This window comes from Rhipicephalus microplus, chromosome 7, assembly GCF_043290135.1.
Source record: "Rhipicephalus microplus isolate Deutch F79 chromosome 7, USDA_Rmic, whole genome shotgun sequence".
Taxonomy (NCBI): Eukaryota; Metazoa; Arthropoda; class Arachnida; order Ixodida; family Ixodidae; genus Rhipicephalus; species Rhipicephalus microplus.
The window spans coordinates 13,877,278-13,902,824 of NC_134706.1; the positions used below are offsets into that span (position 1 = coordinate 13,877,278).

Genomic DNA, 25,547 nt, shown 5'->3' on the forward strand with positions numbered 1-25,547 from the left:
ATGTCGCACCGGCTCCGCATTTCTGGGATTTCGAGTTTCTTATATGTTTGCATGAGCACTGCACTCACAATACCAAAATTTCTGATGCTACGATATGCCTCTCTTTGTGTAGGTGTAAAAGAAAATTAGCTCCTCTGAAAAGTCAGGGAAATACACACTTCCGCCTGAAAAGCCTCTCATTGACGGAGCTGTGAAACTTCCCCCGAGGGAAGCTTTACCCACAAATAAAGTTGTACAGGCAAAAAAAAATGTGGTACAATTAGCTGCTGAAAAAGCGGTAATCGTAGCAGTACCAACGGGGCCTTTTAAAATGTATTGACTTTTCTCGGAATTTCATTGGCCATGATAATAGAGCAAAACATGTTATCAGGTGAAAGATTGAAAGTTTTCCAAGCATCGTTTTCTCCGGATATTCAGGAGCTTCTCAAACGAGTACGCAAGAAGTCACATACCCCCACCCCCCACCCACCACCCCATAACGAAAAAGAGTTTGCACACATGCTGCATTGTTAATCGCCAAGTGCTTATGGTTGTGTGCGAGTGAAACTTTTATTTTCGCAGCATCTCCTCAATGGCTACTTCTGCTGCGAGGCAACTGTGTCAACATATAATGGGAATTGGTATCCCTGAGTGCTTTTTTTTTTACTGCGAAAGCTACACGATCACGCGAGACGCCGTACATGTCCGCCACCGCCCGTAATTAGTATAGAACGAGAAAAACTCTGTAAATAAAAAACCTTAATGACACAATGGGATTTCAACCCGGATCCGCTACTTGCTTGCCCGGTATATTGCCACTGGGCCGCGCTATAGTGCTATGAACTCGTTTCTAAACTGGCCTTATAGGCAGGCTTGCTGTCGGGAAAGAAATCGAGACAATATCAGTAACAAAGCGTTTTGGAACATCAAAGGAACAGCCAGGCGTCACACAATGCGAACTGAGTAACGACTGGGTCGTCCAATGCTCCACTGAGTGAGTAAAAACTTTATTGAACATGTCCGGCGTCATTGAGCGGGGTGGGGCTACAAGCACCCCGGCCTAGGTGACGGCCTAGGTTTGCGTTTTTCCGTCTAGTGCACGTGTCTGTGTGCGCACCTTATCTCGCATAAAACATGTATACGTAAGTTATACCAATCGCTATAAAACACGTACGGACCCTCTTGAGAGAGATTGATTACAGACCGCATATAACCTATAGGTAGACGGTGTACTGGTTTTGTGTAAAAGGGTTGCCTGTGAAAATGCGGCAGTGCTATTCCTGCTGCTTCATGATGGGCTAGTTGGCGAACCATGTTTTTTGAAACAGCAGCGCACGGAATACAGAACAGGCACACATAAGAGACGCAAACATAAACGCTGTGCAGCCACTGATGAATTATTTTCGAATGGGCTCTGCTCATGTGTGTGGGAACACACACATACGCACGACAGCAGTGACAATGATCAATACTACAAGAACAAAAAACAAACAGAAACAAGATCATCGAAAACCACGTGGAGCTGATAAGAAGTTTACAAAAGAAAGAGAATGTGGTTATATACCAATGTATCGGCGCGCTTTTTTCAGAGATTGATACCGAGGGGCAACTGCCACACTCAGCTTTCCACTTGTCGATATCAATCGCCTCAAATTTTTTAGATGCGGAAGCATCTTATACTCGCGCCTTGTAGTGCGCCGTCCGCGCCGTCCGCGCCGTCCGCACCGCTTCTCGAACATTCGACAGCTGACGCGCGCGCATGCGCCGTCGCACCGTCGCCCACCATCTGTGCCGCGCGCGCTTCTCCTTCGAGAACATTCGACAGCTGACAGCGCATGCGCCGTCGCCCCGTCGCCATCTGTGCCGCGCGCGCGCTTCTCCTTCGAGAACATTCAACAGCTGACAGTGTATGCGCCGTCGCGCTGTATATATACTCAAGGTCGGCGCTCGCTCGCTCAGTTGCCGCTCGTCGGTTGGTTTGTACGGCGCGTCGACGTCTAAGGTCACGGTGAAATGAATTCCAACGAATCCACAAACACAATGATCGACGTCCCTTCGACCAGCGTCGTCCTTTCGCATACGTGTGTACGTGTTCACTCATTTAACACCCCCTCCTACAACCACGTTAACCAATTTAGCCATCGACCCAAGTAAGTCGCAATTTAACACCCCATTTCACAACCACGTTAACCAATTTAGCCATCGACCCAAGTAAGTCGCACTTTAACACCCCGTTAACCAATTATATGCTCCGCATCCTCCTCAGTGTTCCCCCGAGGGAAGCTGCGGGCAATTTTTTTTCTCTCCTCTGGTTTCCTTCTCGTGTTGGTTGCGCAGAACATCCGCACTTGTTAAAGTGGTATCACAGCCCCAATCAGTATACAATGTGCGCTGCTTGTTCAAACATCTTCCTATTTAGCAATACTTTGTTGCGTTTGGCAGTGCCTAAATACTTTGACTCTTCCTTTTCCGGCCTCTGCCAGTACTGTGCGGAGGTGTTTGACACCTACCACATGGTATGGGCATGCCAACTCGATCCTTCTTTACCCCCGAACCCAAATCCAACAAGGGAGGACTGGGAGGCGGCTTTGCTCGGTTGCCAGGACGTTGCGGCCCAACGAGCCGTGGTCCAACGTGTCAGGACAGCGGCCACGACCAATGGGGTCCCTGACCAGGGACTCCACCTAGTACTGCAGGGAGGCTGACCCACTAGAGGCTGGTCTCCCTGGCAACCTCTGTGTTTTTTTTGTTAAATATATGTTTACTACTACTACTACTACAAAATATTCCCTCTGCGATTGCAGGCAGGACGTGACGGGGAGGTGGTGGTACTTCGACGGACGCCGCTGTGTCGAGTGGGACTTCCCGCATGGCGAGTGTCCGGTCAACGGGACCGGCAACATGCATGCCTCGCAGCAGGACTGCCGCGACCAGTGCGAGGGCGAACACGATTGTGAGAGTGGCGTCCACATCGACACGACATCCCCCATGCAAACGCCCGGGGTGGTGACATCCGACTTGCGGTCTTAACGACGTTTGGGTTTTAAGTCCCAAAACGCCATGTGGTCACGACGAACACCATTGCGAAGGACTCCGGAAATTACTATCATCTGGCGTTATTTAACGTATCTCTGAATCGAGTATACGTGTAGCTTTCATATTGTTTGATTACATCTGTGAAGCAGTTTTGGGCTATCTATTCCTGGTATTTTCTTTCGTCGTACAAGAGCTACTCCCACAACAATCCCGCATCTCTGCTCCTGTGGCTCTATAGCGCCGTTTTCTTGTTGGCTATAGCCAACGTTACAGGCCATAGCCATGTCATCATATCTATCAGTCAATTGAATGAAGAAATAGACACAAGAAAGAACGTCCTTACTACGGGGAGGCTGTTCTTATTTTACCATTTTGGCCTAGCGCGCGTCCTGGCTACAGTGGCGCTATCTTCTTTACACTATCTATTTCGCTTTCGTAAAGATGGCCGACTGGTACCGATACACCTAATAATATTATCGGGTAAGGGCAGGGGCGCCACCAGGGGGGGGGGGAAAGGTGGGTTGGACCCCCCCCCTTCTAAATTGTCGCCCCACCATTGCCCCAGCCCCCCCAAGAGGAAGCTTAGTCATAACAAAATGGCTAAGTTCCCCGCCTTTCTGAAGGCACACACTTATCGCGAGTCCCCCCCACCCCCCTGTAAAATAATCCTGGCGCCGCCCCTGTGTAAGGGTTTGCGAATATTCGAAAATTTTGTATAACGAATTGAATAGTGCCTCTTTGATGTACCGAATGTACCATGATGAGAAGTGGGGGCCGGGCAACTCTATGGTCGAGTGTAATTTTAATTATGCATTCATAGAACACAAAAATGAGCAGGAGGGGGAACGGGCCTGGTGTGCCATCCCCTGGCTACGCCACTGTCCTAGTGCCCGTCCATGCCTTCCCTGTGTGCATTTTTGGTACCGCTACGTGTCGCCATGTGTACCGACAAAGCAGGATTAAAGAAAAATTGCTGGAGTTTAGGCTCCCGCAATGCCTTGCCAGCAGAAGTAATATGGCCGCCACAGCCGCCATCTTGCCAGAGGCACGGCTTCACTTCTGGGCAATCATTTCCTCTCCAGCATCTTTTTTTGTACTCTTCCTAGGTACCGACTCGCCTATAGTATACACCACTTTTGTCTTTGTGCCCCAGGTCGCCTTCCGCGGTGCCTTCCTCCGGAGTCGGCTACGTGCGCCGAGGACCAGCTACGGTTCCCGTACTTCGCGCGGATCCTGCCCAGCGGTCGCGGCCTCTGCGTCAGGGCGTCCCTGAACGCGCTGCTCACGCACCGCTGCCTAGTTGGTGCGAACCGCTTCGACACCATGGCGGCCTGCAGGGACGCCTGCCTGCATCGGTGATCAGGCCGTGACAGGAGCACGGCTCTGAGAGTGGCCCTGTGCCTTTTTCAGACAGCACCCGATCTCGGAGGCCATGGTGAATGCGAGGAGGCACCGGTTGCCTTTGTCGCTTTCCGCGACACTGTTTTACGTATGACGCCGAAGGCGTTTATTAAACGTATTTCGATATGCCACGTTTTCGTATGTGCCACGTATGCATCGCAATATTTCGGGCCCTGTGCGGCAGCGACGTAGCCAGAACTTCTTCGGTAGATGGCGGGAGGAGGAGGGCTACGCCTTTGCTTTCCGTACTCGGCGCGATCGCGTACTGCTAGGTCTGCGAGACGCCGAAGTATATCAAACACAAGCTTGCATAGCCTTCAGCAGCGTGCCATAGGCACCCGACAGTGGATCAAAGGGCGCGACGAAGCTCTTTGGGCCGCCTCAGCACTGTTGGTACCTACCGCCAGGGATACTAAGGAAATGGAACGCTCGATAGCTGAACACAGTGACACGCTGAAGTGTCAGTGCCCTTTTTGGCACGTTCTCAAAGAGGTCTTCCTGGGCGCATACATAATCAGCCGTGACGGCCTTGCTCACGACTAAAAAGAAAATGATATGCACGTGCAAGTTGGGTGTCTATCGCTAGGCTAAGCATTGGAAGACTCAGTTTTGCTGCGCCTACTCGCTAGGCTGTGATTTCTGGCGCTACCATCAGATCTCGTAAACTGCATCGCCCGGCGCCTATTGCACTGCCGGGGCTCATTGCGCAGACCACGGCAAGGACAACGGGCAATGGAACACCTCCTAGTCCGAGGACCGAACGTTTTTACGACTCGACAACTTTTCAACACGGGAATGTAACATTTCTAATTTCCCTGCTGAATGAAAAACACTGCGCAACGACAATAAAACAAAAATAACAATCTTCCTGAAGCAGGTAGATTTAAACGTTCTTAAAGGGTTCCGCGCCGAATGCGGGGACAATGCAAGCTGAAATGCTTTCCATTGTCTCCGCACTCCGACTGCAACACTGACAACTGAGCGTGCGAACGCTCTATCGGGCGAAAACAGACGGACGACGTCGGTGAACTCCTACCACCGAAGAAGCGTTTTTGCAGGAAAGGCCTCGGCCGAAAAAGCTAGACGACTTTGACCTCAGCGTCTTGCTAAGAGCGGGGCATGTCTTTTTTTTTTTTTTTTTTGAGAAAGGCCAAACTCCAGCAATCGCCAAAGTGGTGCAGCATTTCGAAGAAGACGAGACGCTGCCGACCGTGCTCACAACGACGATGCACAGCATGCTGAAAATGTTTGGCTTCAAGTACAAGAAACGCTCTCGGAAAGCCAAATCTTGGATTGGGCCAAGAGGGTAGCGGAGACCTACGCTGGGTAGGCTCCTCTGACACTCCACCACCGCACCTTTCCCTCTTGAGATGAATAAAGTTTTTCTCCTCCTACTCCCGTCTCATAGCTGCGACGCACATGGTCCAGAGTACCCACCTGAGCCAAATGAGCAGTTCAAGTCGTGATGACCATTACTTGCTAACTTTTGTAACGGGCTCACGTCAATCATATGTGTGCGTACAGCCAAAATCTAAACACAGTTAACTCTGCTATTACGACAAGGAGTCAAGGAAGTGACCGCTAATGGTGTGGAAATAAAGCGATCATTCGTATGTTTAGCGGTTCAGTTACTAAAGTCACGTCGCATAAACAAACAAAAATCGACCGCCGCAAGAACTCGTAGCAACCGTTGACGGTAGTAATAAACAGAATAAATGGGTCGGCAAGTGGTCGTCTCGTCTAGAAATAAGCAAGACTGATTTTAAAAAGGTACCGAGCGCTATCTGCTACGAAAATCAAAAAATAATTTGTATAGTACACCTACTTCCACACAGATGGCGCCACCTGTTAAGTTAACGGATGAGATATGCGCGTTTGGACGCACTTATGAAGAGCGCTCCGTCATGATTGGCTAAGAGCACCCGTGCCTTCCACAACGCTGCCGACAGCTTGTTACACAACAAACGAGCGCGAAAGTTGAGTAACATACAAATTACACTAACTCACACCACATCAAGCTCCTCCTAATAATCTTAATGTACCGGGTTTTACGTTCCGAAACCATCTACGAGCGACGCCGTAGTGAAGGGCTCCCGAAACACGGCCATCTATAGTTTCGCCTTCATCAAGATGCGACCACTGCAGCTGTTATCGAACCCGCGACCTTCAGCTTAGCAGCCGAGCACCGAATCAAGCTCCTCCTAATTCTTTCTGTTATTTTAAGAGTGAAACTGCACCTTATCGACTTGTACCAGTGATATAAGTTTCCCATTGGTATTTTATGCAACACTGCAATACGCTCCCACTCAGAGTGTAATACAATGTGTAATATAGTTTTGTTTACAAAGATATCTATTTCAACTTCTAGGTCCATGGTCAACTTGCACTAATTAGGAAAAATGAACAACCGCCCGTTTGTAGCACGAAGCCAGAAGGAATGCCGTACGGATTTCTCAAAAAGAAAAGCCTCTTGCCGAAAAAAATCGCCCTAGTCCGGACTAGACTTATTGATAATGAAATAGTTGGAGAAAAATTTTTGCCAACATTTAAAGGCTGTTGAAATTAACTTTTCATACTGCAGTGCATTTTAACCAACATTCCCAGGCCCGCGAGTCGCGCATGTCGCTAGTATAGGAAGAATCAGAATTCTATTATTAGAAATACTGGAATATTGAATATGTTTAGTAAAAAAGATATCCCAATGTACAAGGCTCTAATGGAACCTCCCAAGGCAAATTATGGCAATACATATATTGTTTGTAGCAACAGTATAAGACTCTTCGTAAGTATGAATTAGACAAGACAAGTTTGCAGTGAAATATAGTAAAGAAATGTACAAAATAAAAGCAATATATACACAATGAAACAAAATGAAGCTATGAACCTCGTCACTGAAAGAAGGTCATAATTGAGAATGCAAGCTGGGTTGGGCGGTATTCAAAATGAAAATTTCTGCAGCTCCAGCGAAAGGGCAAAGGACGGATGGCCAGGAGTGCATCACTTGGATTTTTGGCGCTCGCTCACCTTCGGTGATTGCCGAAGAATCTAGTAATTCGAGACAAAATAAGCACGCTCACGTTTGGTGATTTCCGAAACAGGCTTGGGTTTTCACCAGGTGCAGCTGTCACGTTGTGCTTGGGACTGCCCCAGTTCACGGCGGAAGCAAAACATCCAACATCGTTATACAGATATGCTCCATCACGCGCGCCATTTTTTCAGTCGACAGAACACTTGTTAGATCTGTTCTCGTGAAGTTTTGACATACTTTCTACATCTTCACGGTGCACTTGACGCAAGAGAACCGGCTGACAGCTCACAGCTTGCGCAGGTTTGTAGATTAAAGGATGATGAAAACAAAAAAATTCCGCCACTTTTACTACAAATTATTATTTTAACCAACTCTATACTTTTGAATAATGTATGTGAAAACCTCATTGATTCAAGGCAGTGTTACTTTTTTGATAACCTTAGCAGCCATATTTAAAAACGTCTGGCAACCTTAGTTTACAAGATGGCGGCGTTCAGCGTGTTAAGTTGCATTGCAAATGCGATTGAAAAACTTCATGGCGGTACGTTAGCACCGCGCTGCTTAGCGTTACCTCGTCGATATTTATGTTCGAGCTGCCGGTTTGATCGAGTCGTGAAGTAAAAGTAGGCGAGCTTTTTTCCTACGAGATGAGGTACGCGCAACTCGTCATGGGTCCCGCGGGAAGCGGCAAGAGCACCTACTGCAGCACCATCGCCAAGCACTGCGAGGCCGTGGGTCGCACGGTTCACGTCGTGAACCTCGACCCGGCCGCCGAATACTTCGACTACAACGTCGCCTTCGACGTGCGCTCCCTGATACAGGTCGACGACGTCATGGAAGACGAGGAGCTGGCGTTCGGCCCCAACGGCGCGCTCGTGTTCTGCTTCGAGTATCTGAGCGAGAACGTGGAGTGGCTGGAAGAGCAACTCGGCGAAGACAGCGACGACTACTTCGTCTTCGACTGTCCCGGTCAGATCGAACTCTACACTCACCTCGACGTCATGAAGCGGCTCGTGCGGACCCTGGAGGCCTGGGAGTTCCGCGTGTGCGGCGTCTTCCTGATAGACTCGCAGTTCTTGGTCGACACGTCCAAGTTCTTCTCCGGCGTCCTGTCGGCGCTCGCGGCCATGGTGAACTTCGAGATACCGCACGTCAACGTCATCACCAAGATGGACCTCCTGAACAAGGCGGGGCGCCGCAAAATCGGCCGCTTTTTGGAACCCGACACCAGCTTGCTCGTGGAAGACGACCGCCTGGACGACACACACGCGCGGCTCTCGGAGGCCATCGCCAGGGTCGTAGAAGAGTACAGCCTCGTCAAGTTCATGCCGCTCAACATCAAAATGGAGGACAGCATCGGGGACCTTCTGCTCGTCATCGACAACGCCATTCAGTACGGAGAAGACCTGGACGTCAAGACGCACGACTTCGATCAGCCCGATAGGTGTGACGACGGGGACATGCCTTACGGGCTGGGAGAATGAGGAGACTTGTGTAGATGACTCGAAGGCGCCCAACCTGTTTACGTGCTGTGCGTCGTTATTTGAACAGTGACTCGGTGTCCACCACTCGACGCTGATGTGATTCACCGCTGTTGTCATAATCATGAATACCACACTTCCTGAAGAGGGTCGGAGTTATTGTAGCGCTACGCATAAATTGTGAACCAGTGCGACAGACAAGGAATTAGAATAAAAACCGACAAGAACACAGCACTTTTTTTTTCTCCTATGTCCTCGTCTGCTGCGCTTATTCAACTAGCGCAGCACCTCATATGTGTGTGTTTTTCACTTTTTTGTACGCTGATTCTTCGAATATCATAGCCCACCAACGTGCTTCAGTTGCGTTATGTGTTATGTCGCTGAGTGCGCGCTCTTGTGGCACCACTTTCACTACATGCTGCAGCTTGAAAATAAATTATCGCACCATAATTCTTGCATCTTATCACATGTTACAAAGTTAAAGCATTCACCGTGAAGGTGATGCTGTTCAAACCAACTCTGTCGTAATGAATAATAGCGCCATGGCTTTGACTGATAAAACTGGGTTTTTGCACCGAAAACTTTTATGCGAGATCATAACAAGGGTCGTTTGGCACTGTGGTTGTCCACCGGTGTCAGCTATTGCTCGAAATAAGAAAAAAAACCCCACCACTGTGGTCTAATGGCTAAGGCACTCGGCTGCTGACCTGCATATCGCGGGATCGAATCTCTGCCGTGGCAGCCGCTTTTTCAATGGAGGTGAAAATGCCCACGTGCCTAGATTGAAGTGCACGTTAAAGAACATCATGGTCGAACTTTCCGGAGCCCTCTACTACGGCGACTCTCATAATCGCATAGAGGTTTCAGTATGTTCGACTCCAACAACAATTATTAATATACATTATTATTATCGGAATAAAAAAGAATACCCAAGATTCAACAAGGTTCCAACCTGGGTCCTCTTTGTGGTAGTCCATTATTCTGCCACAGAGCCATGCCAGTCTTCGAAATTCTTTGTCAAAAATATCTTATACACGCACTATGTCGAGTTGGAATCGTGTTAACATATGTATTATAGCGTGGTTGAAGAATAAAAAGATAGGAGACCCTTAAGCTTTGGCTTTCACTTCTCTGCCACCATTGTGAAGGCTCAGAGGTATGCGTTGCTATCTTGATGTGTACTAAACACATCGTTCACACAGGCCTAGCTCCCCGAATCATTCCAATGCCCTTTTCCATACTTAGCTCACAGAGAAAATTATCAGAATGAAAAATTGTGCTTAGAAATCATTACTAATACGGTAGATATTTCAAGTGGCGACTGCTTCGAGTCTTACATTTATGCTCCCGACTATCATGTAACGCACAACACTGTACATTGGCAATGGCGAACAGTGTCATCGCCAGAAAAAAGGTAAAATATATACTGTAGAAGCTTTGGAAGCACTATCTGCGAAATGAGGGCAGGCTAAGCTTTGCATGTGCATGGTTGGCGTATTGCTTTTCTTTTTTTTTTTATCGCAATGCGTACTGGTTTCTTTCCTCCGCGATGGAGATTGGATGCCTATGGCTTCGTACTTAGCAGCACAACACTTCTGTTGCTACGTACAGGCAACAGCGACTGTCAAGCATTCATGTCCAGGCAACGACGAAGTGTGACAGCATGAAATCAGAAGTGACCTTGACAAAAGATCAGATCTCCAAATCAGAAACGGCTTTTCATCGACAAAGCCACGATCGAGACAGCATCGCTTATTGGAAGACGGTGTCTACAAACATGCATGCAATCGGCACACCGTCAAGGGCCACATTTCTGAACACTCGCTGCCGCAAAATAACGCAAATTACTACATGCTTCAGTTGAAAAGGTTAAAAAAGACATTAGTGAAGCAACATGCTAACATGAATAGTAATGGGTGCCTTACAAACAAACATCTGTGAAATTGTCTATATTATGATACCGTAAACTCATGATACCAATTACACTCTGCACCATATGTTGGCAACTCTTGCACGCACTCAGACTCGTATTGAGTAGTGGGTCCCAGTGAGTAATTGTTCAGCGAGTTCGAGTCCGTGTGAATCCACGGGGCAAGATATATTTCTTGAGCGAGTTCTACTTCTGTTTGCTGACCGATGGTCGTATCTCCTCATCTTCAGCATTACTTAAAGCCTTATCTAAATTCAGGTTTATGCACGCATCTACTAAGAGGTATTGCAAAGCTGTGTCGTTCATACACAATTTCAGTATTTATTGATCAGAGGCATGAATTGCGTAGGGGGTGCCTTGAACTACCCCCTTCTCGTCGAGACTCTTCCAGGGAAGTTCATTATGAATATAATCTATATTGTCATCTCGTTCCAAGTGAAATGTCTCTACTGGTTCGCAGCCACTGATAACTCATACTCCAAAGTACTGTACCAAGAGGCACCAAGAAGAGAACCGATTGCGTGAGATATTGCTGTTGAAGGGCGTTGACACCATGGTCGAGAAAGCCAATTCTAGACTAACGGACTCATGAGTCGACTTACTTGGACTCACTCAGACCCGAGACCAAGCCGCGAGTCTCGTCTGAGTGAGTAATAATTGGGAAAGTTTGAGTCCGAGCGAATCTGGCTGAAGCCAAATTTGGCGAGTGAAGTCCGAGTGAACCCTAAGCGCAAAATATATTTCATGCGTGGGTCTGAATGACCTCAACGATTTTTGCTCACCTATGCTCTGCACTGACAGAAACAAAATTCTTAAATGTTGCTCTGGTGCAGGGTGGAACCAAACTGCATCATTTACTGCACTGAGTGTGATCTTGCACAAATATTTGTTTAAAGATGCACCACGTGCAATCTCGAGGGAGCCACCTGTAGGCTACAGAGTGTGGAGGAAAGTGTTAAAGAAGAGCACAGCTACAGTGCATACGTACCTTATTCAAGATGCATTGCTGGTGGTTTAGATATGGCAGCAGCTGCACCGATTCCTGATCTTTTTCATTTCGTATGGTTGTCGCAAAAACTGAGCTTTCATGGGCGGTATTTTGCAAGCATTCTAGCATAAAACCGGGGGAGGGATTGAGTAAAAGAACGAGGGGGAGCAAACAGCCAATATGCGAGTTGAGAGAATTCAGAAATGCTTTCTACGCATGCATCAATGCAACATTATTATAACTGATTATCAGTATTGGCAGGCATTGTTTTTCAAAACTTGAGAGTGAAAAGCTAGGTGACCTTGTCAACTATTTGTGTTAATGTACTAAATGGACGCTAGGTGGTAGGTGGCATCGCAAGTCTTTCCCTTGTGATTTTCCCAAACAACCGCCGCAGGATTTGGGAAAGCCAGGCACGAAACAGGCGATTCCCCCGGGTTCAAGCGCTTACGTTTCGATCCAATCCCAGTCATCTCGAGACTGCTCTGTGTCCATTCTACCAATATACAAGGGGCTGAGCCTCTCCTACACACATTTCGTGGGTATTCTCACGTCTCGACTGTCAGACTAGCCTCTACCAATCTCGCACAGCTCCCTCTCGTTTTTTCGTTCAGTCCCTTCTTCGTTATTTACTAGAACGCATACCAAATAGCCCTCCAGTTACTCCTTCTCCCTTTTAGGTTTTGGCTTGAGTATAGATACTTCATAGCAATACTTCCACTGCTTCACAACCCAGAAAGTACAGGAAGATTTATCTTGAGCAATAATTATAGTGAGACGGAGTGTTCTGGACAGGGACGGTAATACATGCGAGCATTGAACATCAGGACTAGTGAACTAGTCAGACACAACTTTAGAAAGTAGAGGTATTTCCCAATCACAGGTGGTTGCACACAAGCCTGAACCAACAAGCGCACGCTCTAAACTGGTGCCATAAGCCAGACAGTTGGTGACCCCACTATCAGAGCACATGAGCACGACTATTTCTGGCCGCGAGGGCTACTGGCTGCCGCACTTTGGTCATCTGACCACGGCCTCTCCTGCTTTGTTGAGTTGTAGCCAGCTACCGTGACAAGTACAGCAAATACTGGCGGATTGAAATGCGAGAAATTCAGGGCCAAGTAATGCTTGTGCTTTTGTTTTGTACATCTACAGTTCGTCGCATCGGCATAAATTGGTCTTGTACAATTACGTCGAAGCCAACATTAGCTCCAACAACCACCCAGTTCGCAGCGAATTGATAGTGCAATCATAAACAAAAATTTCTCATAACAGTTGTAGTACTAATAAATAGTAAACAATGTGTAAATGGTAAACAATGGACTCTGTGAGTACCATACACAAAGGATAACAAGGTTGGGTACATACTGCCCAGCAGCCGCACTCTAGCCGGCTGCTGCTAGCACTTATTGTTGAATAGTCGTTTTACTACGGCAACCTTCAACTAGATTTTTTTCGGATTGTGTGGCCGATTGTCAGTGTCGCGCTCAAATACAATAGAATAACCAAACGTGGAAGTTGGCATTCATATTCTAAGCAAGGAGAGTCACATTCAAGGTGATGTAGGCGCACAATTTGACAACCACTTGCTCTCCTGTCACACAGGTTGCACAGCAAGCAAGTTTAATAATCAATAGTGGGGTCTTATGACACACGGAAAAGCTTTGCCGCCGGTTCTGAATAGTTGGTGCTGCTTTCAAATGGCCATGATTGGCTTTTAATGAATGTTGCAGAGTTGAGGCAATGCTTGCAGGATAAATCTTGAAGAAGCTCTCCAATAGATGTTGCTGGGTTAATAAGCAGGCGAGTTTTTTTATTGTCGGGTAATTTGCACATTAATGATGGATAGTGACCCTTAAGCATGTCAGCACAGTTGTGACGATACTGTATAAAACAAAGGCTTCTTATTGTACCTGTGATAGAATGGCAGCTGAATAGTGAACTGCAAAAGAAGAAAAAAAAGTACCTCAATGAAACGGTACGAAACAATCACTTTCACTGCAAGGATGAATCAATGAATGCATTGGCAACAAATTTCAAAGTTATACAAATTAAGGTTCACTGCTTACTCCCTTAGAATGAGAACTGGCACAACTCAAACAAAACATTCCAATAAGATGACTTAGAAGTGAAGGCATCATAACATAACATCTTTGAAGTGAAGGAATCATGGCATAACATTTTAGATCATTTGAAGAACACTGCTAACTCAAACATGGACAAGGAATTGTCACAAGAGGATTGGGCTGAAGCACCCATCCTCCTGTACTGTTTTTTTGGCCGTGTTTGAAGTAGCACAGTTTTTTTTAAAGATGGAATCGAACAAAGTCTCGAAATGAACTAGAACACGAACAAAAGAAGACAGGACAACCAGCACTATCGACTTGGACTCTATACGAAACATCATGGTGACAACAAAAATGCGTCTGGAGTGTCTACTGCAATGAAACTAGAGAGAAAAAAAAGTACGTAACAAAAATACCACTGCTTTAGGCACGGCCCAGTCACACTATTGTACCAAAAAAAAAAGAACATAATTCATGCGCCAACAGTGCAAATTCTAGGCGCAATTATTGTTAGCTTCGCAAAGTAGGCTATAGTGCTACGCAATGGCAAAATATATTATTATGAGTAGTACAGTGTCCGGTCATGACTTCTGTGACTCGACGCTTTACTACAATATGCCGAGAATTTCCGAGATCGCAGCTTGCAATACGGGCATCATCCACTAGTAGGTTCTCGCACCACCCACTAACATGATGCTTAATTGCTTTTAAATAAAAGGTCCGACAATTATCAGCCTTGAACATTCTGAGAACTGGCTAACCTCCCTTTCCCGGTTTTTTCTTTTCCTCTCCTCCTTCAGCATTTTTTATAGACGGTTCACACCAATTGACAATTTATTCAAAGAAAAATTTCGTTACACTCAATCTAAAATATGTAATGAATAGAAATGTGCACTCTTTTGCTATGGGAACATGCTGCCATAAGGATCTTGTGGATACGGTCTATAATAAGGAAGCTACAGAGGTTAGAACGTCTGTTTCTTTTGGTTTCAAAGTTTCGCACGGGCTCGCCACCCTTCTCCGCCGTAGGGAGAGAGAACGGTGCCGTGACTATGCCCACTTTGGCAAAGTGACACGGCGTCAACTACATGTAACCGGCGCGCAGCCATCGGAGGAGCACGACTTTCCCCACATGAGTACGTGTCGTAACGGCCCGAGGAGGAGGTGTGATGCGAGGAGCACCCCTCCCATAGTGGTAATGCAGAGAGACGCCTCCACATCTCGGAGCCTTTTGATCTGGCAAGACCACTTCACCCGGTAGTGGCTCTACAAAAAGGCAGACTGCAGCACAGGAAAATGAGAACGCGGCCCGCGTGGCCAGAACTGCATCACCCACAGGGCCAAAACTCCGTTTCGTTGGGCAAATGACCAATGGACGAGATCAATGGCACGTCCAGTTGCCCATGGACAAGTTCACGTCACTGCCCATACGACGGGGATCGGTCAGAAGGAAACAGGCGCGACAACTGCTTTTCGAAACAGACTGTCTGCACGGTGTGCAGCGCTGTAATATTCGGAAAACTGTGATCGCCTGTACGAATTGGCGAACTTGTCTGGGGGTACGAAAAAAATGAAGTTGAAGCCTGTTTACTGGCCCTTTCAGGTGAGTACCATGCGATGTCAGTATTACGCCAGTGTCCCGTGGTGCTTATTGCTACCAAGCACAATCATGATCAATGACTGGCCTCCTCCTTCAGCTTTTTTACAGGAGCCAATCACGATCGAGAAATTCTGCCCACGTAAGATCCGATCACATTAAAGAAAAAATGGCCCTGCAACAACTGTATTACCCTTTGTCCCGTGTCTACTTAGGCATTAAACAATACGACATCTAGTGTAAAAGCTCTTGTGTCCCATTCAAGCCATAATTACAATTCTGGTCAGCTCAAAAATGTGAACTTCAGTACTGAATCGATCTCGCTGCTCTGCGATATAAATATTCAAGTTTGAAGCGCCTGCGCCAAGACGAGGGGCAACTGGGCTAGCCAGGTGTGGTTATAACTTAAATGGACACCCGAGAAAGAGATTAAGTTCAGTTAGATTGATTTCATAGCAGTGCTGGAGTCTATCGCCACTTTCTGCCCACCAATAAACTTTTTTTTTTCGCGTTGAAAACAGCTACCGGAAGTTCCTGTTGCTGCCGATTTCTGTGAATCAGGGGCGTGTCTTGAAGCTCCACAGCCCTAATATGCAGCAACAACTCTGGCTTACCACAAATATTGACAGCATAGCTGTTAATATGCATAGTGTTCACAAAAAGTTAAACAAAAGAGCTCCTAGCACATACAGTGATGAGGGTGAGGGTTAAGAAAAGGGAGGAGCGAAGAGGGTGAAGCAAACACAGCTATGTATAGTATAATTTAGCAAAGGGTGATAAAGGGAAGCAGGGGGGAATATGAGGGAATGGAGGTTGGGAAGGAACTCCACCAGCTCAGCTGACTCAGTCTTAGCACCACCTACACATAGCTGCCTCAATTGTTTCAATGTCTCAATTATTTTATCATTGAGTTGTTCGTTAAGCAAGCCTAATTTTTCAGTCTACCTAAACTTGATGTTCCCCTTCAGTGTCCCTTTAAGCACACTCACTTTTCTCGTTTTCTCCTACTGCTTGACGCAGATTGGAGGTGCAGCGATTGCAATCCTGTTTACCAGATGACGCAGACGACCCATGCACGCAGGAGATGCTCGTTATGCCTTTCTAAATGTCACAGTTGCAAACAAGTGTGTCTGTCACCCGAAGACTGCAGCTACATTCGAGGACGTATGTTATCGCCATCCTTGACTGCGGAGGAACTGCATGCACAAAGTGATCGCGCTATGATGGCGCGTGCAGTTGCTTGCTTCTAGGCAAAACAACAAAGAAAGCATTTCAGTAGAAGTGTGTGTAAAACCACAAACCATGTGATTAAATTCAACAGAAATGTACCAGCACACCATTATGCCATCGCTGATGCCCGTCGCGTGAGACATGTACAGCAACAAAGCCCCCTTCCACCCCCCCCCCCCGTGGTATACCATATGTTGAACAAGTTATTGCTCAAGATCCATGCACCAGAGCCTCCTCAAACGTTGAAGTGCTGACAGTTGAGCTCGTCTCAACATTACACCGATAAGACGAGAAAATCCTCGACAAATGCACAAACACAGGCACGTCTCAATTGTCACCGACAATTTTGCAGCGAGTAATATCAGTAATATAACTGTGCGCAACGTCAATAGTGCCATATATTCTATAATATGGGAGCTCCAAGAGCGCTGGCATGCAATCGCAGCTAGCATATAAAGAGCTAACGCGTTCCACCAGGAGCTCAGAGTTTGACAAACAATCACTGTGTTCACTGCTATAGCTAATTTAAACAGCGCGTATCAATGACAAAATTCATCAGTACACTGCCTAAATATTACCATTAAAATTACACACTTATGTCAGCTACACTAGGTCATATAAGTCATTGTGACACGTAACAAAGTGGTGCAAGCAAAAAGAAAGAAAATCGACATAAAACAAGGATTAAACACAGCGACTGAATGAACTGAATGATACTATACAGACGGCCTGATTCTACAAATGCTGTGGCAGTGTTAGATGCAGTGGATAAGAGGTACTCCACAAGTAATTCAGGTTGCCACGAAATAATTATACAGGATAAGTAAAGTTGATTTGATGAAATAACACCAAGCTTATACCAAAAATTGTAATACCAGGAGCAAGTTTAAGCCTCACATAGACATGTTTCTTTCTGGTGATACATAGAACTCTCTGGGAGCCACGCAATCACTTGGGAATCTTTGTCAAGTCATGTACAGAATGCAGCGCACTCGACCCACTGATCAGTTTCCAGCAGTTCTGGCAGACCAAATAGCAATGCAACCCGTGTTGAAGTGCTTCCTACACAGCTGATAAACGAGCTCCTCAGACAGAGGCTCGGCGATAGTATACATGTCGGAATAGAGATATTTTTGCATACATGTCTTTCTCAAATTCCTTGCCGAGATATACTGCATTATATGAAAACGCACATGTAGCTGTGCTCATATTTGGCATTGGGGACTATCACAATTTTTCTTTTTTTTTTTTGTTCAATAAATTGGCAACAAATGGCACACAACAGAGCAACGCTGTGAGTTCCGCAGAATTCAGCAAGGCGACTAGAGAGAAGGTTACAGACAACCACCTGCTTGTGCAACAAAGTAACAGGGAAATCTATACTGATTCCTCAGAAAAGAAAGACTCTGGTTTAATGGCAATTCGCCCTGGTCAAGGGATAAAGCCCAGGACCAACATCTGTTTAGAGCAGTTTCTCTACCAATTAAGTTAACCAGGATGCTGGCAATTTACAGCACGAGGGCAAATGAGCAATTCAAACCACATGAACACAGAAAATTGCATATGAGATATGTGGAATCTTACAACATTTTATGGCCTTCTTGCAAACCTCCAGTTACCTGGAGGTAAAACTGCACATCCACAAGAAAACTGTTAGGCATTACACTTAGACCTCTATTTAACAAACCCTGGATATCGCGAAATATCGGTTATAACAAAGTTAATAATAGCCGTGCAATAAATATAATGCGAAGAAAATACTTCTATAACAAATTTTCAGATATAACGATACAAGTTCGTTATACAACAACGATACAAGTGTAAGATACAAGTTCGTTATAAGACTGCTTTAGTGTATACTAATATAGGTAGCTTGTTTTTTTGGTTGAGCACTTACCTCAACTGTACCGCCGCCTGAAGTTCACTTGCACTTCAGCGCTACGCGTCGAAAAGTTTGGTCGTACGTACTGGAGTAGCGTTATATGGTGTTCTGTCTGACAGGACTGACTGGCATGCTGGGGCAGCGCTTCAGCTTGAAAGAATGAAGAGCTTAGCAATCAGCAAGGCGTGGAGTTGCCCCGATGCATCTGCTCCACATGATAGTGGAGACATGTTTGGAGGCCCAGAATTTTGAGGACCTTGGATCTTTCGAGCCCAGATTGAAAGATCTTTAAAAAGAAATCTTGAAGCACGTCCTGCTTCACAAGTAATGTAATCTATAAGTGGGCAGTGATGAGAAGCACTACATCACTCAATACCGATGAAGTTTTCTCTAGAAATTAGATTCGATTGATTGATGAAGAAGAGCCAATAGAAGCTTTACCCTACGATAACTTTATGGCACAAAGCGTGGGCTGTAATAGTTCCCGCTGTGTACAGCTGCCCAAAGCTTTAACTGGTCTGTGCGAGCGGCCACTTTTCTGTGTGTCTGCGCTGTACGATGGAGCCAAGCTACAAAAGAGACGAGGGTTAGCGCTTGCACACACAAAGTACTTTCAGCTGGCGTCATTGTCTGCTAGGCTCTTTTTCCTTCATTAAGAACATCGCACCATGTCAGCGCACTTGTCACAAACAGGCACCGTGAGCAGGTTAATTGTTTTACTTGAGTTTCATGATTTGAAGATGAGCACTGCAGGAAGCAACCGAGGACCTAGAACTTAGGGATACACCCCTCCACCCCCTGATGAGATAAGCCGAAGAGCATGGTTTCTCTGAATTGTACTAATATGGGTTGACATCCTTAAGAAGGAACAGCTAAGCAGACGATGAGACAAGCCGGACACGCTTTGTAGGCATGTCCTTTCCCTCGCACTGTTTGCATGTCGGCCCCATCATACGGTACTGACATATAGAGATGTCGCTACTCACGCAGGTCTGTTATAAATTAGGGCGACTGTAGATATTATCCTGCTCTGGCAATCATTGGCTTAGTCTTAGGCTGTCTTGCTGGCTCAAGCATACATCGATCTACCAAAGTCAACAGCTAAACGAAGCAGGATCACAGGTCGAACTACAAGAGATCGAATTTTACTTTCTTGACAGCGCTGTAATATTCGGAAAACGTGATCGCCACAGTGTACTGTTCGAATTGGCGAACTTGTCTTGGGGTGTGAAAAAAAAAGAAGTTGAAGCCTTTCAGATGAGCACAAAGGTTCAAACAACACAGGTTCTGTGTGTGTGTCTTTTTTCTAGTGTACGTGTAATTGTGCGCGCCATATCCTGTCAAAACGAACAAGGACCAACTAGCCCAATGAGCCGTGTTTCTACAGTAACTCCACAGCACCAAAGAGACTTCATAGCAGTTTTTTAGACATACCACTTTGCACACGTCGGTAATTCTCACCTCATTGACGCCCTTATCGGAGCGTCGCCGTCACATCCTTTGCGATGTGGTCTTCAACCTAGGTTTGATGCAGGTGTGCTTTGTATTGTGCGAAGCATTTACAGTCTGCAATGCAATCAAGAAACAGACAGTAAAATGCATGGTACACAGAATTAATAGACAGTTAAGAAAGACGAATTTTATCACTTTATGATACAAGAGTGGGTTCCGTTGCAGCGTACCCTGCTATTAGTTCGAAGAATTTCATTGACACCATTCCGGTGAATTTACACAGTAAAAAAGCATTCAGCAAGACATGTTTCCTGCACGAAGTAGCATAACATCGATTTTGTTTCACTCACGCACACAGTAAAGAAAACTTCATTCAGTCCATGCTTCTGAACATGTGCTCGAAAATATTCGGCAAACCCTGCCAGCGCAGTTCTGGATTCAGCAATTTCAAGAAGGCAGTAGACCAAAACCTTATTTTTCTCTCTTTTCAGTACACGCTAGCATTGAGAATTTGCTTGTTGAATAAATAAATTGAATAAATAAATAATCAATTAGCAAATTGCTCGCTGTTCTGATTCAATGCCAGGAGCAATCGCTTGCAACAACATTTTACCGGCTTCATGCAGAAAACCCTCCCTCAATGAGCATCTCCTTTCTAAAAGTTCTAGGGATAGTTACTTCTGGAGTGCCACTATTGGCACGCACCACACAAAGGCAGATTCTCTGGATTTTTGCCATGCCTGTTTCTGAAGATCTTACGATGTGCTGCAGTGAAAAGAGTCATCCTGCCTTAACTAAGGGGGTATAGCAAAAAAATAGTTCCATTGCAAGTGATTAAGAGAACATGAGCATGGGTTCCTCATTTTACCTTGAGGAGACATGTTTGTCAGCCTCCCTCTGGTAGAAAAAAAATCCTGACAACTTAGGTCCAGTGATCTCACAAATTTCGTCATTTTCCCATCTACTTTTGTAGGCGTCTTTAAAGATTGAGTCACCATATTATAAAACCCGCTTTCTATACCATCCCCTGAACGAAGGTACTTTTTCCAGAGCATACACCTTTTGAAATTTACACAATTTGCCCGGTCATTTGACAATGTATTGGGTAGCACTCTTAAACACATGAACCACGAGACCAAAATTTTCAGTTCTGCATAAATATACATAACTTCCACGTGACGACAGCTTTTGCGCTCACCGTCATAGAGCACATACGTTTCAGTGACTGCGCCATGCTGTTTGTGGAGCGGATCATTCAGCATGGAGCGCTTGTTCCGATAAATCGCCTAGTGCTTTTTCGCAAAGGGGAATTTCTCACATTGTAAGATAATTAGCGCAACCTTGACTCCTGCAAACACATGCACAAACATTCTCTCATCCACCCGAGTAATACACATGACACTCAGTGCTCAGGAGATTCCCTACATACTTCAGGCATACTTCGCTGAACATGTCGAAAAACAGGCTTGTGTGAGGCAACGAATGCCCATGAGCACAGGCATGCGCATAAGGGGGGCAGAGGAGGCGGCCACTCCCCCTATTCACCTAGGAAGGGGGGTGAAGAGGGGGGCAGAGGAGGCGGCCACCTCTGCCCCCCTCAGGTGAAAAATCTGCCTTATACACTGACTCGATAGGAATGGAGGGGTGAGGTGCCAAGTCTTCCCCATACAATGTCATGTTGGGGAGGGGAGGCACTGCAACAAACCTACGTCCCCTTTTTGAAAGAGACTTCTGCGCACGCCTTCGCCAATGGTCTACTGACTGGTGCGCAAATGACTGTTGATGCAAGCATGCTGCTGACAGTTCTGGCCATCGACATTATAAGTTATCTTATGTAATCGACAAATTGTGTTTCACAGGGCCTAATGGACCGCGAACCCATGGTGCTGCATGTACTGGCTGAAACTTCACACGTCGCTAAGCTAGAGTGGAAGTCTTCACCACATCCACCTTGTGGCACTAAAACCACACAGATTTTGCTACCAACTGCTGCACACAAGCATGGCCCAATAACATGTTTGGCACACAGTCCGGGTTAGTTTCATGGAAAGGCTCAGTGGACTTCCCTAAAAGCAAAGCACATTCACTGTGTTTAATTGGGTGCATCACATTTCGACAAATTTACCTTGTGCATGATGCTTCAAGCACTCATCAATCCCACGGTGATACAGTGAGTGAAAAGGCGGGGCAGATAGAAATAAACGTGCCTGTTCTGAAGTACCACCCGGGTACAGAAACAGCGTTCAGGGAATCGAGGTCTTTCCTTTTTGTGTGTGCAAGCCGTGAGCCTCTCTACCTTCGCTCTTTAGTGCAGTCCACTGGTTTGTGGTGACGTTTAGCAAACAGTACATTGTGTCTTTTTTCTCATTTGATTTACAATCATTTCTTATGCAGCCGCCGAATAGCACACAAATTGAAATCGACACATACGGTGTTGATGGGAAATGCACATGCTACACAGCTTGACTAGGTGTCGCACGCTGCAATGCACTCGCGAGATGGTGGTGCTTTCAGAGTTCGCACCCCAGAGTTCTGCAATTTCACACAGTTACAAGCTATGTATACATACATGCTCATATATTAACACATGCACGACCATGCATAAAGTGTGTTTAAACAGCCACCCACCTCTCCCCATTCCAGAGAGCATTTTTGGCTACACTACTGTCTCGCATATTTTAAAATTATGATGTGTTATGCACAGCCATGCTGTGCCCGTTGTGGGTTGCCAATGCATGGGTCTTCAGAGACCCAACCTGAGCAGCTTTTAGCACCGGAGACCATCTAGTGAAATAAACGTTTGATTGATTGGTTAGTTCAACTTTGACAAATGGGCAGGCAGCATGGGAGGGTACCCATTTGTGACACAGACCTTGGTTTGCCGCAGCGATCCAACACAGGTACGACAGGTAAGGAATCGCTGAACAATCCTCCAACATGAAAATATGTAGTGAATGCCCTGTTGTAAATCAAGTTTCCGGACAGGTTTCAAGCTAGAAATGGCTTGAAACCTGTCCAACCGAAAAATGACCAACCGTGAGCAGGAACCTGCTCAAAGCTGGTTATTTTTTCACCCACTTTTCTTTCTTCCTATTTACATTCCATTTGTTGTAATAACTTTTATACATTCCTTGGCAGTACTGCCTCTTAGATCTCATTATATATATATATATATATATATATATATATATATATAGTACTCCGGCTCGTTGTGTTATTTGCGGCCAAAGCATGTCAATAAGTGAACCCGAACTACTGCTAACGTTTTTATGCGCACGTATGACAAGCACCAGCTTAAAGAACTGACCGATTGCTTTGATAAGCACATTCACCTGAACGTTCCATTTGCTTTTTCTGTTTTACTTCATTATGTTTTCATCGATTATATACAAAGCAACGCAGCGATGCTCACCTCGTGTAAGCGCAAATAACAAAAATGCACTCACCGTGCCAGTGTACCAGAAGGGTCTATAATACAACTTCACGTGCAGAATTCTGTAAAACAGGTCGACACATGTTTTCCGCACATTGCACCTGCATTCAGAGATAGTTAGGCAGCTTGTTGTAGCTACGTGTTGCAGAAATTGACTGTGTTGAACACGTCTGTGATCATATACGTTTGTATCGCTATCTAGTTATAATTATTTCCTTTGATGAGAATTCAATCCTAAAGAACATCCAGAGTACTTTATCATAATACGGAACGGATTAAATTTGGTTGAAGCCAGCTATCACAATTTGAGAACAGCTCTGTGGCGGCGCGACTCCAAGCGAAATGCCAGTTCAGTATTTATCAAAACGTAAGGAAGAAATGGACAAGGATACTCACGCTATCAATTAAGGTACAATACTATAGTACGAGGCAATACAATTTATCAAAGGCTATTGTGTTTTAATGATAGCATGCTAGAAATCTTTCGAAATCATAAAATGTCCCGCTTGAGGAGGCTTTCTTTCTACTTAATTGTGTAAATAAATATTATGAAGATAAAGATTGCATTTTGCGTTCAACAAATATGCAAAGCCATGAGTCATTCGAAACAATACTTCTTTGAAGAATGGTTGCATTAGGAACGGTTGAGTTACGTCCGTTTTTTTCGGAAAAATAGCGCTAACATGAGACATACAAGCGACAAGAGCAGCGCTGTTTTCCTGACATTTCAGTACGCACCAACAAGCCTAACGCTCTATTTAAGTTTGGCTGTGCCGAAAGGTTCACGCGAATGCCATTCATTATTCTTCAGTGCAGCATAAGTGCGTTGTGAATGCATAAAGTTGTTTATCACACTGATGAAGCTTTTCCAGCGGTGAAAATCTAGCAATTACCGACGCGAGTGCACGAGCTTCGGCAGCGGGGAGGGGCAGTGTGTATGGGGTGCTTGCCACCCTCCCCCTGGTCACACGGTCCAATAGGGTGTAGCACAAGCGAGTCAACCCTCCCCCAGCCGCGATGCAGCATAGTTTTGCCCCCCCCCCCTCAAGAAAAAATCCTGCCTACACCGATACGCGAGCGTGTTAACGGTGCACTGAGCAAGTTTGCAGCGCCTCTGACTACAGCGCCACCGCTGCGAGATCAGGAATGAAGGCCAGCTTGCACAAGGAGGTTAGAGAACTTTTCTCTAACCTGCTTGAGCTTACAGCGGCCGGTTTTCATACCAGACTGCGGCACCGCTCTCGAGGCTCGAGCACAATGCATACATTCTAGGTCACTCTACTTTCCATTGGTTTTTAGCATGAAGGAAGTTTTTTCTTCCTCCGTGGTTTTCAGTTGTGCGTGGATAATTGGACGGATTGATATGGCTGTGCTCTTTAGATCAGGCGGCGGCTAACGTCACCTAACCGTAATACTTAGTGAAAAAAATTTAATTTAACCTTTTTCTTTAAATAGTGAAGTTAAAAACTGACAATTCGCAGTGATGGATTCAATTTTCACTCGTGCCTTGATTATAGCCACCAATTCCGATAACCTTCTAGTTATTTCTACCCGCTAAAGGTCTATTTTGACCTCCCTGTCCCTAAACCCCAGTGCTTTCAAAACTCTGCGCTATCATCCTTTACAGAACATTATCAAGTGTTCGGCAGTTTTCTCCTCCTCTCCACATGCACTGCATACCGTGTCTACCACTTCGTATTTGGCCCGATAAGTCTTGGTTCGCAATACTCCCGTCCTGGCCTCAAATAGTAGAGAACTACCACGAGAATCATCATAGATTGTTTGCTTGGCGATTTCCTGCTTAAAGGTTCGATAGATCTTTAGTGCCGACTTCTTAATCATGCCTATTCTCCACATGTCGGTCTCTGTTTCCTTCACCTTCTTGTTAACCAATAGTTCTGTTCGGTTCGGCCCCCTGCTGTTTGTTAAGTATTTGCCCTCCTCATGTACAAATAGCTGAAAACCTTCTAGCTAGCCCAATGTTCCTCTCCCAATTCTCTCAATCACTCCTCAAATTTTATCCTGTGTGCTGCTATAGCTTCCC

At 45.8% G+C, this 25,547-nt stretch overlaps 1 protein-coding gene and 1 long non-coding RNA gene across 3 annotated transcripts; one reads left to right on the top strand and one right to left on the bottom strand.

Moving 5' to 3' along the window:
* Window positions 1-7,933: 7,933 nt before the first annotated feature.
* On the top strand, window positions 7,934-9,159 carry LOC119179870 (GPN-loop GTPase 3). Its single transcript, XM_037430992.2, has one exon. It carries the CDS (start codon window positions 8,092-8,094, stop codon window positions 8,926-8,928), a length of 837 nt encoding a protein of 278 aa, XP_037286889.2. The 5' UTR covers window positions 7,934-8,091; the 3' UTR covers window positions 8,929-9,159.
* A 4,276-nt stretch (window positions 9,160-13,435) lies between these two features.
* On the bottom strand, window positions 13,436-23,921 carry LOC142766815 (uncharacterized). Of its 2 annotated transcripts, XR_012884601.1 has the most exons (4): window positions 23,517-23,921; window positions 20,080-20,184; window positions 16,496-16,702; window positions 13,436-13,785 (listed from the first exon to the last, which is right to left on the bottom strand). It is a non-coding gene; the product is annotated as an uncharacterized LOC142766815 (long non-coding RNA). The 2 variants fall into 2 exon arrangements; XR_012884600.1 differs by lacking the exons at window positions 20,080-20,184; window positions 23,517-23,921 and having other exon boundaries at window positions 16,496-16,892.
* Window positions 23,922-25,547: the final 1,626 nt, after the last annotated feature.

Bases quoted from the DNA above. Each gene is read 5' to 3' on its own strand.
- LOC119179870 (XM_037430992.2), top strand. From the start codon at position 8,092: ATGAGGTACGCGCAACTCGTCATGGGTCCCGCGGGAAGCGGCAAGAGC.